Source organism: Oryctolagus cuniculus, chromosome 17 (genome assembly GCF_964237555.1).
Source record: "Oryctolagus cuniculus chromosome 17, mOryCun1.1, whole genome shotgun sequence".
Classification (NCBI taxonomy): Eukaryota; Metazoa; Chordata; class Mammalia; order Lagomorpha; family Leporidae; genus Oryctolagus; species Oryctolagus cuniculus.
The window spans coordinates 21,219,612-21,235,782 of record NC_091448.1 but is presented as its reverse complement, the minus strand read 5'-3'; the positions used below and the strand labels follow the sequence as shown (position 1 = coordinate 21,235,782).

Sequence of the window (16,171 nt, the reverse complement as noted above, 5' to 3'; positions counted from 1 at the left end):
AAAAAGTTAGATTTATTTATTTATTTATTTATTTATTTATTTAAAAGAGAGAGTTAGGGAGAGACAGAGAGAAAGAGAAAGGTCTTCTACCTATTGGTTCACTCCCCAAATGGTTGCAATGACCAGGAGAGTTAGGCCAGGCCAAAGCCAGGAGCCTGGAACTCTATCAGGGCCTCCCACGCGGGTGCAGGGACCCAAGTACTCAGGCCATCTCCCACTGCTTCCCCAGTCACATTAGCAGGGGACTGGATTGGAAGTGGAGCAGCTGGGGCACCAACTGGTGCCCACACGGGCTGTGGGTTGCAGGCGGTGACTTCACCCACTGTGCCACAGCACTGGCCCTGAGTGCTACATCCTCTGGAGCCTCTTCCCAGCACCCTCTCTGAGATTCCCAGTCCTTGATCCACACTGATGTTTGTCTGCGAGGTCTGTCTCTGCGTCTTAGCCCCTCCAGGTTGTAAACGTGCTGCAAGCTGGGACTGGGGGTCACTCACTTGTGTTTCTCAGGAACCCCCATCAGACCTGGTGTGCATACTAATTCTACGCATATATGTTCATATATAATTGATTATAGTTGTGTCAACCAGACAGAGATAAGTTGAATGGATAATTGAGATTGTAGCCTATAGACTTGACTGCTTTGAAAAGTCAGAGATGTGGCAAGTTGAGGGTTCCTTAGGATTCATATTTGTTGGGGGTTATTTAATGAACATTAACCTTTCTTAGAATTATAAAAAATGCGATGATTAAAAAGTTATGGAGGGCCAGCGCCGCGGCTCACTTGGCTAATCCTCCACCTGTGGCGCCTGCACCCCGGGTTCTAATCCTGGTTGGGGCGCCAGATTCTGTCCCGGCTGCTCCTCTCCCAGTCCAGCTCTCTGCTGTGGCCCGGGAAGGCAGTGGAGGATGGCCCAGGTCCTTGGGCCCTGCACCCGCATGGGAGACCAGGAGGAAGCACCTGGCTCCTGGCTTCGGATCAGCACAGTGCGCCGACCACAGTGGCCATTTGGGGGGGTGAACCAACATAAAAGGAAGACCTTTCTCTCTGTCTCTCTCTTTCTCTCACTGTCTAACTCTGCCTGTCAAAAAAAAAAAGTTATGGAGGGGCCAGCACTGTGGCGTAGCGGGTAAAGCCACCGCCTGCAGTGCTGGCATCCCATATTGGCACCGATCCACTTCCAATCCCGCTCTCTGCTATGGCCTGGGAAAGCAGAAGAAAATGGCCCAAGTCCTTGGGCCCCTGCACCCTTGTGGGAGACCTGGAAGAAGCTCCTGGCTTCAGATCAGCACAGCTCCAGCGGTTGCGGACATCTGGGGAGCGAACCAGCAGATGGAAGACCTTTCTCTCTCTCTCTCTCTCTTTCTCTCTGTGTGTATGTGTGTGTGTGTGTGTGTGTGTAACTGTGACTTTCAAATCAATAAATAAATCTTTAAAAAAGATTATGGAGAACATTATAGATATGAGCGAGGATCTAAGGGAAAGAATGAACATAAAAAAAGCGAGGGAAGAGAGTTGACTGCATTGAGAGTCTTTTTGGGGGCCACAGGTTCTGGATAGCAAGTAGGTAGCAAGATGCACGGATCTGGCAAAGATAAGTCTTTGTCCAGTTGAACAAGATGCAATGGCTCAACACCAGCAAAACTAGGCCACAGTCGGACCCCTACACTTGAGCTGAGGTGAGAGCAAGCCAGAAAAACAGAGGGCTAAGGATCCAGGTGCTTACCCCATCTGGGAGAGGGGAGGGGAGACAGCTAATGAGAAGACTGAGAAGATGTGATCAGAGGAATAGGAAGAGGCCCAGAGCCTGTGAGGCCACAGAAATCAGCGAAGATGCATTTTGAGGGAGGAGCCAGCAGCTGCACAGGTGACGCAGGTGCGGTGAGGTGAGCGGCCCGGATCGCTGCTCTCTGGGTGATTTCTACAGAAGCTGTCTTCGGGAGGAAAGGCAGTGGACCCCTCTAGTCTGATGAGGGTGACAGTGGGGGCCAGCAGTGAGGTCTGAGGAGCATTCTCAGAATTGCCAAGGGCCTGGCAGCCAAGGCAGGATAGGCACAGACATCGGAGGCCTGGCTTCCTGTGAGCTCTGCCCTTGGAGAGAGCGTCCCAGCAGGACGGCCCTGGCTCGCCAGCTGTGTTTCCTGTGGAGCACAGAGGCTCGGCTCGGTCATCTAAGCCACCTCATTGTCTTAATGAAGGGGTATTTTTTACGAAACAGTCATGATGAGTACTTAACAAGGCATGAATATGGATGAGAAATGCAGTTACTATGCCACAGAAATAAAGTTTATTGGGAAGTAAATGAAGTAGCCTCCTGACATTCCAGAGAATACCAAAGAAGAAAGGAGAGCAGGAAACGCAGCACGTACAGGAAACGCCCAAAAGTCACCCTCGGAGCTCCCGGTGCGGGGAGCTGAGCACCCTCGGAAACAGTGAGGCTCAAGCCGCCACACGAAGGCTTTGTCCCGGTGTGGGAAGCTGACGAGGGCCGTGGCTTGTTGGCTGTAGAGCGTGGTTCAGTGTGAAGCCACATGGCAGCTGGCACGGTGAGGTTTCTGGATGGCAACTGCACTTCCGCAAAGACAGGAGCTAAGGACATTCCCTGTGCGTGAGCTAGGAGGCTTCACTGATGTCTTCGAAGAGGATGCAAGGGTTTCAATTAGCAGCGCTTCTGAGAGCTGCAGCAGGGTCCGCAGGAGCTGCCACTGACGTTGGTGGTGGCACACGGGTTGCAGGGGAGCCTGGGGGACACAGTGGTTTAGAATGGATCGGGCAGGGCATGGAGAGAACTCTAAGACACGCACAATACCTTGTGCTTAACTAGACATTCTCTGAATTCCCAGTGGTGAGAATCAGATTTTAATTATTACCAAATCCTTCTCCCCTTGCCTCTCCCAGATTGCTGTGGGCAAAAGTGGAAAATTAACCTTTAGAAAATAGTATCTCATGCTCTTGAGCTGTCATGGAATTTAACACAAACTGCCCTACTCAAAGGTATTGTGCCTGGCCATCTCCCTACCACCACCTGACATGGGCAGCCTCCGGGCAGGGGATGTTCCCTTTATTTCACCATTCCTCATTTCCTTATCACCCATCTCCACAGAGCAGACACTGATTAATGTGTGTTGTTGGCAACTGAAAATTGGTCCACTGTGTCCTGCACCCCACCAGACGCATTTCTCCCAGGAATCCTCTACTACCCTACTCACTTGCAGTCCTCGCTCTCCAGCAGGCTCCGGTACGTGTTGATCTCACACTCCAGCCGGGCCCGCACGTCCAGCAGCACCTGGTACTCCTGGTTCTGCCGCTCCAGGTCCGCCCGGATCTCACCCAGCTGCGACTCCACGTTGCTGATCATGCACTGCACCTGGGACAGCTGGGAGCTGTAGCGCGCCTCGCTCTCCGTCAGCGTGTTTTCCAGGGAGTTCCTCTGTGGGGGGCAGAACACAAAGGCAACGGTCACATGGCTGCTGCTCTCCAGGGTTTCTCCGAGGGCTTCTCCCTCCACAGCCAAGGAGGCCGCGTGGCCCCAGGGGTACCCCAGCAGCTCCGCCTCCCCGGCTTCGCGGTGCCCCCAGCAGGTGCGAGCGGTACCCACCAGGTTGTGCTGGGCCTGCAGCTCGATCTCCAGGGCGTTGACCGTGCGGCGCAGCTCGATGATCTCGGCCTGATGGGTTTGCAGCTGCTCCGAGCTGGACACCACCTGCTTGTTCAGCTCCTCACTCTGAAATAGCCAAGGGGAGAAGACGGGGTCAGACCCTGCCTCAAGGGCCCTGCAGGACGTGGGGCTCAGGGTGGGTCCCAGGTGCGCACCTGTGTGGTGAACCATTCCTCCACTTCCCTGCGGTTGGTCTCCACCAGGGCCTCGTACTGAGCCCTGGTCTCATTCAGCACACGGTTGAGGTCCACGGTGGGGGCGGCATCCACCTCCACGTTGAGGCGGTCTCCAATCTGGCAGCGCAGGGTGTTGACTTCCTGATGGAGCAGGGGGAGGGAATAAACCCACAGAAATGCACCTGCAATTCCTGCCTACAAACATGAACACAACCCTACCCAAAAAGCACTAAAAAGCCTAATCATTCCCAAAGACATGCATACACCTGCCAAACAGGGGTCACATCAACCCCTTTTCCAAATAAACAGAAACAAATTCACACTTCCTCTAAGACTAAGTGCAAGGTCTGGAGCAAGTCCCATCTCTCATCTTCTTTCCCCCACATCCCCGTAGGTGCTGCACATCCAGCCCCAGTCAAACACACCCTGCGCGTCCTCCTCTGCATCTTTGCTCAGCCTCGCCCCTGGACTGGAGCCCCGAACATGGCCCTCCCACCCTCGCATCTGAGAAGAGCTCCCTGTGTCTTCCCAGGCCAACTGGGTCGGAAATGCTCTGCCCCCATCTCACGCGGTACTCATTTCACTGTCTAGGGTTCCACCACGGTGTCTGCGTGACTGTCTCCCCACACAAGACCATGAGCTCTTTGAAGACAGAAGCCCCGTCTTCATTCTCCCTTTTCCCCCATCTCCACATCCAGATTCAGGCCCTAACAGTGACCAGCAGAGAGCAGGGCTCAGTTGGTGGGTGTTCTTCCTGGCCATTGCCAACAGCTCCCCAGCCAACACGCAGCTGCTTGGTAGAGATGCATACCAACTCATGCTGCGTTAACTTTGAGTTCTTCAGAGATGATCCCAGACCAGAGAGCCTGACAGTAACGGCCTCCCGATTCCCGATGCTAGTGGCTTATCTCTGCAGCATCATTCTTTTTCGCTTTGCTTCCTACCTCCTCGTGGTTCTTCTTGAGGGACAGCAGCTCCTCCCTCAGGGACTCCACTTGGGCCTCCAGGTCCGACTTGCACAGGGTCAGCTCGTCCAGGATCCTGCGCAGGCTGTTGATGTCGGCCTCCACCAGCTGCCGCAGGGACTGCTCCGTCTGGTACCTTCCAGCACAAAGGATGGGGAAGGATGAGCCAGGATAGATGCCCATCTTCCTCGTCCAGGTCTTGTTTGAATAAGATTGGCCTGGATCTTTGTGAGCTCACACAGTTCCCTGCCTCTTCCCTTCCACATGTTTCTCTCCAGCTATGCATGCACAGGCTCACTCCAACACCAGGAGGGGTTCCTCAGATGGAGTCTTTCACTCTGCTCGCAATTTGCCAACTAATACATCACCAAATCAACCCACCCCCTTCCCCCCAAAAAAAAAAACTAATTTCAATTCTGAATTATGGAGTTTAAGAAGCCCTTCCATAAAGATCAAAATAGGTTGAGCAACCCCAATGCAAAAGTCCAAAATCTGGAACCTTCTGAGCACCAACATGAGCCACAAGTAGAAAATCCCACAGCCAGCCTCATGGGATGGTTTGCAGTCAAAATACAGGTGCACTAAAAATATTGCATAAAATTTACCTTCAAACTGTGTATAGAAGTTGTACATGTATGGAACCTAAATGAGTTTCATGTTTAGACTTGGGTGCCATCCCCAGGACATCTCTTATGTAAGTGCAAATATGAGAAAGTCCAAAAATAAAAAATATCTGGAACACTTCTGGCCCCACGAATTCGGGGTAAGAGATACTCAATCTATGTCAACTGAAGAATGAACGGCCCAGGAGACCCTGATTTGACATGAGCAGTCCTAAGAGGAAGAATAAACAGTGAGAGATGACATTTTTCCCCTTGGGCCCATCCAGGAGCCATGAGGGCCTTGGGGGGTCCTGTGACCCAAAGGGATCCACGTACTTGGTCCTGAAGTCATCAGAGGCCAGCTTGGCGTTGTCGATCTGCACCACCAGCCTGGCGTTCTCAGACTTGGCACAGAGGATCTGAAACACAAGTTCTAGTGTGAGGTCCACTTCCGCTGGAAAGGCTCTGCTGCTCCAGGAGAGCCAGCTGCTGCTGGGTGCCCCGGCGCCCGCGGCTCACCTTCTGCTGGAGCTCCTCGATGGTGCGGAAGTAGGACTGGTAGCTGGGGCACAGCAGGGGCTCCTGCGGCTGGCAGCGCTCCTGGATGAGGCTCTCCAGCTCCGCGTTCTCGCGCTCCAGCTGCCGCACCTTCTCCAGGTAGCTGGCCAGGCGGTCGTTCAGGAACTGCATGGTCTCCTTCTCGCTGCCGTTGAAGGAGCCCTCGCAGAACCAATTGCAGTTGCCCACGTTGGCGGGGATGTTGCAGGCCCCGGGCAGGGTGCAGCCGTGGCAGCTGGGGGGCACGCAGGGCCGGGAGGAGCAGCTGGAGCGGCAGCTCAGGTTGGACAGGCAGCAGTTGTACGGCATGGCGCTGGGAGAGGTGACGGGTGAGCAGGTGAGCTGCTGGAGGTGGATGTGGGTGAGGTCTGAGTCTCTCCTGCCTCCATGATCCTTTTATACCCTTAAATGTGGGTGGGGAACTGGCACATAGCATAACTTCCTTTTCTAATGCTTCAGCTAATTTTTCTCCAAAATATGCTAGTTAGTTGTTTCCAAAATAATGCTCCCATAAAATTATTCCATTTAGCTTGTGTCACACCAGGCTCCTCCTGGCTGCTCAGTGGTTGATGAAATCAGAGTTTCATCAGATGGCTTCAAAGGAGGCCGAATAATCGCTGCCCAAAAGCCTGTCCCCATTACTCAGAGGGGAGGACAGCCGGCGACGTGGGGTGGAGTCGTTTGGGAGCCTGAGACTCCCGCCCCATGCGGTGCCGCCACTACATTTCCTGAAAGAGAGCTTCAGGGGAGCACTCCTCCAGGGGCCCCCTCCTCCCAGAGCTGCCCTCCGCTCAGCATTCAGGTCACCAGGTCTCTACCGCAGACTCTCGCCTTGTGTTCATTGTAAGGACCCAAGCCTTAGTGTTGGCCAAGGCTTAGTGAATTCTCCTCTATATGCAGGGATTGAAGCAGTTAGGTGTCGGTGGCTGGGTAGGGAAAACGTAACATGGAAACTGGCTGGCTGGGTGGGAGGAGAACATGGAAGGGGGATCCACAATGTAAGGTCCACAGGCCAACAACTGCAGTGTGTGTGTGTGTGTGTGTGTGTGTGACATCTAATAGAACACAGCCGTGCTGTTCACCTAGGTGGTGCCTGTGGCTGCTCAAGCTGTCCATTGGCAAAGTCATTGCAACAGAAACTGTAACAGAACATCCAGCCCGTAACAGAACATCTTTACCAACCTGCACTGCAGCCACAGTTTCTGTGAATACATGAAAGAGAGAAACTTCTCTGTCCCTTTTCCCAGACTTGACGCTCTAAGGGTATTAGCGCCCCTGGAGGTATGGAGCACAGCAGCTGGAGACGCTCCTGGGACAAGTCACCGTCCTGCAAGGGTGTAGCTGGACTCTGCTGCCCTGAAAGCAATACTGTCTGGCAGGTGCACGCCTCTCCAGCACCTCTGGGGTCATGTTACCCACTGCCTTCCAGGCCCTGTGGAGTCTCCCGATCCCCAGTAGTGAATCTTAACAGAGCAGCCCTCCACGCCTCACATTCTTTCCCCCTGTCGTTCTGCTTTTCCTAGAAACAAAGTCATAGCTCAATGAAATCCCAGAAGGTTATTTGTGGGACACAGCACAAGCCATTGACGGATGCGTCCAGATTTCAAGGGCAGCGTGAGAAGGTCAGACAAGCACACCTCTGACTGTGTGTATCTGGGTCCTCCTTCTCGCTGGTCCAGCTAAAGGTTGCTGTTGTTTATCATTTTAAAATACCAAATCTTGGTGCCGGCGCTGTGGCATAGCAGGCAAAGCTGTCACCTGCAGTGCTGGCATCCCTTATGGGCCCCCGGTTCGAGTCCTGACTGCTCTACTTCCCACCAGTTCTGCTATAGCCTGGGAAAGCAGTGGAAGATGGCCCAAATGCTTGGGCCCCTGCACCCATGTGGGAGACCCTGAGGAAACTCCTGGCTCCTGGCTTCGGATTGACGCAGCTCTGGCCGTTGCAGCAATTTGGGGAGTAAACCAGTGGATGAAAGACCTCTCTCTCTGTCTCCCCCTCTCTCTGTCTGTAACTCTATCTCTCAAATAAATAAGATCTTAAAAAAAAAAAAAACAAAAAAAAAAACCAGCCAGCGCCGTGGCTCAATAGGCTAATCCTCCGCCTTGCGGCGCTGGCACACTGGGTTCTAGTCCCGGTCGGGGCACTTGATTCTGTCCAGGTTGCCCCTCTTCCAGGCCAGCTCTCTGCTGTGGCCAGGGAGTGCAGTGGAGGATGGCCCAAGTGCTTGGGCCCTGCACCCCATGGGAGACCAGGAAAAGCACCTGGCTCCTGGCTTCAGATTGGCGCAGTGCGCCAGCCACAGCGCGCCGGCTGCAGTGGCCATTGGAGGGTGAACCAATGGCAAAGGAAGACCTTTCTCTCTGTCTCTCTCTCTTTCACTGTCCACTCTGCCTGTCCAAAAAAAAAAATCTAGTTTCATTGGTTTTTATATTGTTTTTTTCTACTATTTTTATTTATTGCCACTTTAACCTTTATTATTTCCTTACTGGCATAAAATTAGGTTGTTTAAGATGTTCCTTTTTTTTTTTTTTTTTTTTTTTTTTTTTTTTTTTTTTTTTTGACAGGCAGAGTGGACAATGAGAGAGAGAGACAGAGAGAAAGGTCTTCCTTTGCCGTTGGTTCACCCTCCAATGGCCGCCGCGGCCAGCGCGCTGCAACTGGCACACTGTGACCGGTGCACCGTGCTGATCCGATGGCAGGAGCCAGGTACTTCTCCTGGTCTCCCATGGGGTGCAGGGCCCAAGCACCTGGGCCATCCTCCACTGCACTCCCTGGCCACAGCAGAGAGCTAGCCTGGAAGAGGGACAACCGGGACAGAATCTGGCACCCCAACCGGGACTAGAACCGGGTGTGCTGGCGCCGCAAGGCGGAGGATTAGCCTAGTGAGCCACGACGCCGGCCAAGATGTTCCTTCTTTATTAAAGCAGCCATTTATCGCTGTAACTTTCCTCTTAGTACTGTTCTTGCTGCCTGTCACAAGTTTTGATATATTGTGTTTTCTTCATGCACCAATATATTTTTTAATTTCTATTTGGATTCCTTCTCTGACCCTTTGGTTATTCAAGAGTATGCTGTTTAATTTTTACCTATTTGTGCATGTTTGGGCTTTTCTTCTGCTGTTATTCATTTCTAGTTTCATTTCACAGCAGTAGCAAAAGATGTGATGTGGTTTCAATCTTCTCAAATGTGTGACCTAATATTGATGGAGCCTGGATACTGTTCGGTGTACCCTGGAAAAGAGTGTGAATTCTGCTCCTGCTGGTGGCATGCTCTGTGGATGGGTCTGCTCGTTCCATTTGTTCTGTGTGTTGTTCAAGCCCATTATTTCCTTACTGGTTTTTTTCTCTCTGAATGTTTCATCCTTTATGGAGGTGGCATATCAAAATCTCCTATTGTTATTGTGTTGTTATCTATTTCTCCATCTACTTCTATAAATTGTTGCTTTATATGTAGGTGCTCTGATGTTGGCTGCATATATATCCATGACTGCTTTATCTTCCTGGTGAACTTTTGTCTCTTTGTGACGGTTTTTGACTTAAAGTCTACATTGTTGAATGACCTAAGTGTAGCCATTCTACTCTCTCTTTTCATAATTTTTAATTGGCAGATAATAATGATGCCTATGTATTGGGTAGAGTGTGATTCCATCCCTTCACTGTGTATCTTCAGATCTGAATCCAGTCTCTTGTAGATGCCATGTAGACAGATCTTGTTTTCTTAACCCATTTGACTATTCCATGTCTCTTGATTTATTCATTTATATTTAGAGCAATTACTGATAGGGAAGGACTTAATATTGCAATTTTGTTCATGTTTTGTCTGTCTTGTAGTTCTTCTGTCCCTCCTTTCCATTCTTACTCTCTCATGTTTCATTTATTGTTTATGTTTATATGCTTTGATCCCTTTCTCTTTCTTTTGTCTCTCTTCTATAGCTATTTCCTTTTTGGTTACCATGGGACTTAAACAAAACAGCTTACAGCCACAGCAGTCTGTCTTAAGCTGACAACTTAAATTCAGCTTTACCCAAAAACCACACTTTTACTTCTTATACACACACTTTATATAACTGATATCACAACTGACATTTTTATCTTATAAATCTATTAACATAGCCCATCAGTATTGTTATTTTTAATATTTTTGTCTTAGCTTTCATGTTGGAATTGGAAGTGATCATCTACCATCATTACAATATTACATTATTCTGTATTTGTCGATATTTCTACCTTCACCAGCAAGTTTTATAGTTTCATATGCCTTTACAGCGCTACTTAGCATCCTTTCGTTCCGACTTGAAGAACTCCTCTTAGCATTTCTTCTGAGGCAGAGCTTGTGGTGATGAACTCTCTCAGCTTTTTGTCTGGGAAAGTCTTTATTTCCACCTTTACTTTTGAAGGACTGTTGTGCTGGGTATAGTATTCTTGGTTAGCAGAGTTTTTCCTTCAGCATTTTGAATGTATTATCCTACTCTGCTCTGGTCTGCAAGGTTTCTGCTTAGAAGTGTGCTGGTTGTCTTATGTATGTTCCTTTGCATGTGCTAAGTCATGTTTTCTGCTTTCAAAATTATTTGTCTTTGACTTTTTACAGTTTAATTGCAGTATTGATCAATGTAAACTTCTTTGGGGTTCAGTGGACATCCTGTCTGGATGTCTGATTCCTTCTTCAGATTTAGGGAGTTCTCACTACTATTTGAATGAACTTTCCACCCTTTTTTATTTTTTATTTTTTGACAAGCAGAGTTTGACAGTGAGAGAGACAGAGAGAAAGGTCTTCCTTCCATTGGTTCAACCCCCAAATGGCCGCTATGGCCGGCACGCTGCGCCAATCTGAAACCAGGAGCCAGGTGCTTCCTCCTGGTCTCCCATGGGGTACAGGGCCCAAGCACCTGGGCCATCCTCCACTGCCTTCCTGGGCCACAGCAGAGAGCTGAACTGGAAGAGGAGCAACCAGGACAGAATCTGGCGCCCCAACCGGGACTATAACCTGGGGTGCTGGTGCCGCAGGTGGAGGATTAGCCAAGTGAACTGCGGTGCCAACCAACTTTCCACCCTTTTTTCTCCCCTCTCCAATAATGTGTACATTGGTCCACCTGGTGGTGTCCCTTAGTCCCTTACACCTTCATCATTCTTTCTAATTCTTTTTTCCTTTTCCTCCCCTAACTGAATAATTTCCAGCAGCCTGTTTTTAACTTTGATGATCCTTTCTTCTGCACAATTTTATGTGTCACTGAATTTTTCAGTTCATTTATTATGTTCTCAGCAACATATCTTCTGTTTGATACTTTTTGGTATTTTCTGTCTCTTTGTTAAAATCATCATTTTGTTCATGAATTGTTCACCTGACCTCAAAGAGCATCTTCATGGTGGTTATTTGAATTCTGTTCCAGGTAAATCACATAGCTCACTCATTGGGGTAAGTTTCTGGAGATTTGTGCCATTTTAAGGGCATATTTTCCCTGTTTCTTCATTTTTCTTAAATATTTGAGCTGTTTTCTGTGCATTAGATAAAAAACAACCTTACCCACACATTATGGGCTGAAGTCATACAGGAGAAGACCCTCACCATTCAGCCCAGCCAGATGTTCTGGAGACCTCTCAAAGCCTTGTCCTAATCCAAAGCACCATCTTTGTTCTTGGCAGCCTCCAGATATACAGAGATAATCAGTGTAACACAGATGAGATAGGGAACCATCCTCAGGCAGCCCCAGGAAAGTCAGAACGCTGGACATGTGACCCAACTCTTTCTCCAGGGAGAAACTAAGATCTCTGGTTTTTGCCAGCTCACTCTGCACTGGGCCAGGAGGAAGGTGTTGTGACAAATGTGAGTAAACTACCCAAATCACCATTTTTGTTCCCAATGGCTCCTAGCTGTCTGAAGTATGTTGAGGGAGAGGATATCAAGCCTAGTGGTTATGACCCTGCATCCACATTAGAGTATCTTGGTTCCATTTCTGACTTTAGCTCCTGATTCTAGATTCCTGCCCATGCAGACCTGAGTTGAATTTCTGGCTTCTGACTCCAGCCCTGACCCAGTCCCAGACATTGTAGGCATCTGGGAAGTGAACCAGTGGATGGGAGCTCTCTCTGCCTTCTTCTCCCTCCTCCTCCAACCCTCTCCTCCACCTTTCAAATTATATGTCTAAAGAATAAAGTATGCTGGTTCCATCAGCACTGCAAGCAAGGAAGACAGAAGTTAGTGCATTGGCAGCTTGGTTATTAAACCCTGAACTATTTATTGCATTTCTCACAAAGGGAGTTGATCTGTGTATTTTTTTGGATTACCATGTGCATAGCAGTAAGGGGGGTCCAGGACTTTCTAGTCCATCATCTCACTGATACCATTACCACCCCTCAAAAAACCACACATTTGCAGTTCAATGACTTGGATCCATGTCCTTTTCTATGATATGAGCTCAGAAAACTAGTTCCTTTTAAGTGCTGCTTTCGTTATCTCTTAAACTGAGGTGACCATAATGCTGCCTGCCTTGAGGTTTTTCGTGAAAGTTGACTGAGATATTGTGTGAGAACATGGTCAGGCAAGGGGGTGATGAGGGTGATTTCTATGAATTTCATCCTTCTCGTCATTTGCCCAGAGGGTCAGATGAAGGATTTTGTGAAACTCTACTGAGTATGTGCCTGGACCCATTGCCCACATGGCCCCAGTGGTAGTGAAACCTAGGTGCTGGGACTCCATTACTGTCACCCTGTGTCAGAGATGAAGAATCTGAGATGCTGGGTGGAAATATAACTCATCCAAAATGACACGAGTGAGTAGACTCAGGTCTGTCTGGCTCTTCACACCGTGTGAGTTACAGACACTGACCCAGGCTGGGGTGCAAGAACTGGGAGAAGACACAAAGAGAGGTCCAGGGTTCCAATGCTGCTCTGAGCACACAGATCTGGGGACACATCTAGGGGCAGGTCCTGCAGCGTAGTGGGCTAAGCCTCCACCTGCGGTGCCAGCATCCCATAAGAACGTCAGTTCATGTCCCAGCTGCTCCTCCTCCAATCCAGCTCTCTGCTTATGGCCTGGGAAAATCAGTGGAAGATGATCCAAGTGCTTGGTCCCCTGCACCCACGTGAGAGACCTGGAAGAAGCTCCTGGCTCCTGGCTTTGGATCGGCCCAGCTCTGGCCATTGTGGCCATTTGGGGAGTGAACCAGCGGATAGAAGATCTCTATGTGTCTCTCCCTCTCTTTGTAACTCTGCCTTTCAAATAAAGAAATATTTTTTTAACAAAAGACAAACCTAGGCTTCCTGAACATTGCTTTACTTTAAACTGAGATTAAAAAGTGGCCAGTCCCACAGGCTTATACTCCTAGGAGTACTGGGACAGGCCGTCAGTGAAGAAAATGCGGGGCACCCCTGGACCACATTGATCTTCTTCTGCAGGTGCTAATGGAAGCCTCAGCCTTCACGAACTCAAATGATGGCAGATACAGGCATGAAGAAAAGCAGCTTATCTCTATCTCATAGCAAACATAACATGTTCAGGGAAACAGAAAGGAAAAGAATTGGCAAAAACACTCAGCAGGTGAACCTGGGAGGTTGTATGTCTGAAAGCAATAAATGTAGCTGGCTAAGAGTGAGTCCAGGGAAGCCCAGGAGCCAATAAAACAGGTCACACCATGAAGCCATCCAACTGGGCACCCATCAGAAGATGAGCCACAGCCAAGGAGTGCCAAGCAATACTGGGCAAAGCCTATACCCCTGATGCTGAGCAAGGTGTAGAAAAGAAAGAAATGGTGGTGTGAAAGCTGATAAGACAATACAGATATTCCACTGCTGGGCATGAAATCCAAAAGAAGAAGAAAAATATATCATGCTTTCCTACCCTTAAGAAGCTTAGCTATGTGTTGGGTTGGTGATAACCAAAATTATCCACAATCCTAATAAAAACATCCTGTTTTACCAGTGTCTCCATAAACTCAATTCCCCACATTCCTCCTGGCATGTGTACAAAGCAGGTAGAGAAGATTGGTGACCTCTCACTTCACATTTGGGGACACTAAAGTTCATAGGAGCCACACGTCCTGGCCAAGAACAGTCGCGAAGAGGATCCATCCGTGCTAGAACCCAGGTTCTAGTAAATGGGTCTCAACCTGACTCATTGCAAACTTGTGACTTGTAGAGCTTCTACAACTTCCCTGGGAGTGGCCAGGCTGAACCCAAGACCAATTACTGCAGACGCTCTGAGAGCAGACCGGAGCCAGGCGGGTTCCAAAGCAAGGCCACTGTCCTGCTGTGTGTTTGATGACCCTGGCGGATCACCTGGGAAAAATAAAGAGCCGCATGGAAGTGTTTAAAGAAATATAGAACCCATTTATTTACAAAATTAAGGTACAGCTACATAGATGAAGATTTTTGGTTTTGGAAAATGGCAGGATTTACAGATCTAGAACTTCCGTCCCTGGCCAGAACTACCCGTCCCTCCAGAGTGCTGTCTCATTTCTTGATCAAACCATCTTTTCCTCATTGAATGATCTTGCACCCTTGACAAAAGTCATTCAATAATAAATGTGAGGGTTGATGTCTGGGCTCTTAATGCTAGTCCTTTGACCTATAAATCTTAATGCTGATGTCACACTTTTAATTACCGTAGATTTGTGCTCAGCTTTGAAATCAGGAAGTGAGTTCTCCAATGTCGTTCTCTTCAAAAATTGTGGTGTTTTTTTTTTTAATCTTATTTATTTATTTATTTATTCAAAAGGCAGAGTTACAGAGAGGCAGAGGCAGAGGCATAGAGGGAGAGAGAGAGACAGGTCTTCCATCTGCTGGTTCACTCCCCAGATGGCTGCAATGGCTGGAGCTGAGCTGATCCGAAGCCAGGAGCCAGGAGCTTCTTACAGGTCTCCCACATGGGTGCAGGGGCCCAAGGACTTAGGCCATCTTCTACTGCTTTCCCAGGCCACAGCAGAGAGTTGGATTGGAAGTGCAGCAGCTGGGACTAGAACTGGCACCCATGTGGGATGCCAGCACTGCAGGCAATGGCTTTACCTGCTTACGCCCCAGCACCAGCCCCATTTGTTGTTGTTTTTTGGGGGTTCCTTGAGAGCCGATATAAATTTTCATATTTTTTTAAAAATCTGCCCCAAATGTAGCTGGGATTTTGGTAGGGATTGTATTGAATATATAGATTTCTTTGGCAATTATTGCTATCTTAAAATGGGAATATTTTCTAGTCCATGAACATGATATAACTTTATATCTTCAATTTTTTCAGCAATGTTTTGCAGTTTTATTGCACAAGTCCTACTCTTCTCAGTTATGTTTGTTCCTAAGTATTTTATTATTTTTGCTGCAATTTCAAATGCATTATTTCTTTATTTCCTTTTCAGATGGTTCATTACTAGTATATTGAAATACAACTTGATATCCTAACTTTAACACAACCCAAAACTTTGATTTTTAGACTGATTTTTGACTTTTGACTTAGAAAACTTTAGGGTAATAAATTTTTCAGTTTTCAGTCACTAACTTTGTCATAATTCATGAGAGCAGCAATAGGAAACTACATAGCTTTCATTTATTGAAAATGTATGGATTCGTTATCTTAATTAATCTTCGTGACAATTCTGGAAACTAAGCCTATTTTTCAGATTAATAAATGGAGCTTTGGAAACCTGCTCAAAATCACAGCTTATTACTAGACACTAAGGGTTTTGAACCAGGTTTTATCTATAGTTACGCATGAGATATAATTATAAAGTAAGAAGAATGATTTTAAAAACTCAGGAGCTAGTGTTGTGTTGAGTTGTGTTGGGTCACCTCTTGGGACGACTGCATTCCATATCAGAGTGTTGGCTCAATCCCAGCTGCTCTACTTCTGATTCAGCTTCCTGCTAAGGCACTTGGAAAGCAGCAGAAGATGGCCCGAGTCATTGAGTCCCTGGACCCACGTGGGAGACTTGGATGAAGCTCCTGGCTCCTGGCTTTCAGCCTGGCCCAGTCCTGGCCATTGCAGCCATTTGGGGAATGAACCAGCGAATGGAAAACCTCTTCTCTCTCTCTCCCTCTCTCTCCCCCTGCCTTTGCCTCTCCCTCTCTGTAACTCTGACTTTCAAATAAATATATAATAAATCTTTTTTTAGAAAAATGCCATCCGTGACACCCACATCCCATTTCAGAGTGCCTGGTCCACATCCCGGTGACTCCACTTCTGATCCATCTTCTTGCTAACACACACCCTGGGAGGCAGCACATGAAGGCTCAGT

At 48.4% G+C, this 16,171-nt stretch overlaps 1 protein-coding gene across 3 annotated transcripts in view; it reads right to left on the bottom strand.

The window, feature by feature from the left end:
- Positions 1–16,171, bottom strand: part of LOC100343422 (keratin, type I cuticular Ha3-I) — a 57,961-nt gene that overhangs the window by 11,789 nt on the left and 30,001 nt on the right. Inside the window, exons 1-7 of one of the 3 annotated variants that reach the window (XM_008271796.4) lie at positions 5,919–6,341; positions 5,736–5,818; positions 4,777–4,933; positions 3,812–3,973; positions 3,597–3,722; positions 3,208–3,428; positions 2,263–2,739 (exon numbers count right to left, since the gene is read on the bottom strand). The exons of 1 other annotated variant lie outside the window; for it this stretch is intronic. In XM_008271796.4, the coding sequence (XP_008270018.4) occupies positions 2,658–2,739; positions 3,208–3,428; positions 3,597–3,722; positions 3,812–3,973; positions 4,777–4,933; positions 5,736–5,818; positions 5,919–6,266 (1,179 nt within the window). In that variant the 5' untranslated portion in view covers positions 6,267–6,341 and the 3' untranslated portion in view covers positions 2,263–2,657. Of the gene's footprint in view, positions 1–2,262; positions 2,740–3,207; positions 3,429–3,596; positions 3,723–3,811; positions 3,974–4,776; positions 4,934–5,735; positions 5,819–5,918; positions 6,342–16,171 lie in introns of those variants that run through there. One more of the 3 variants, XM_070060706.1, reaches the window with a different exon arrangement.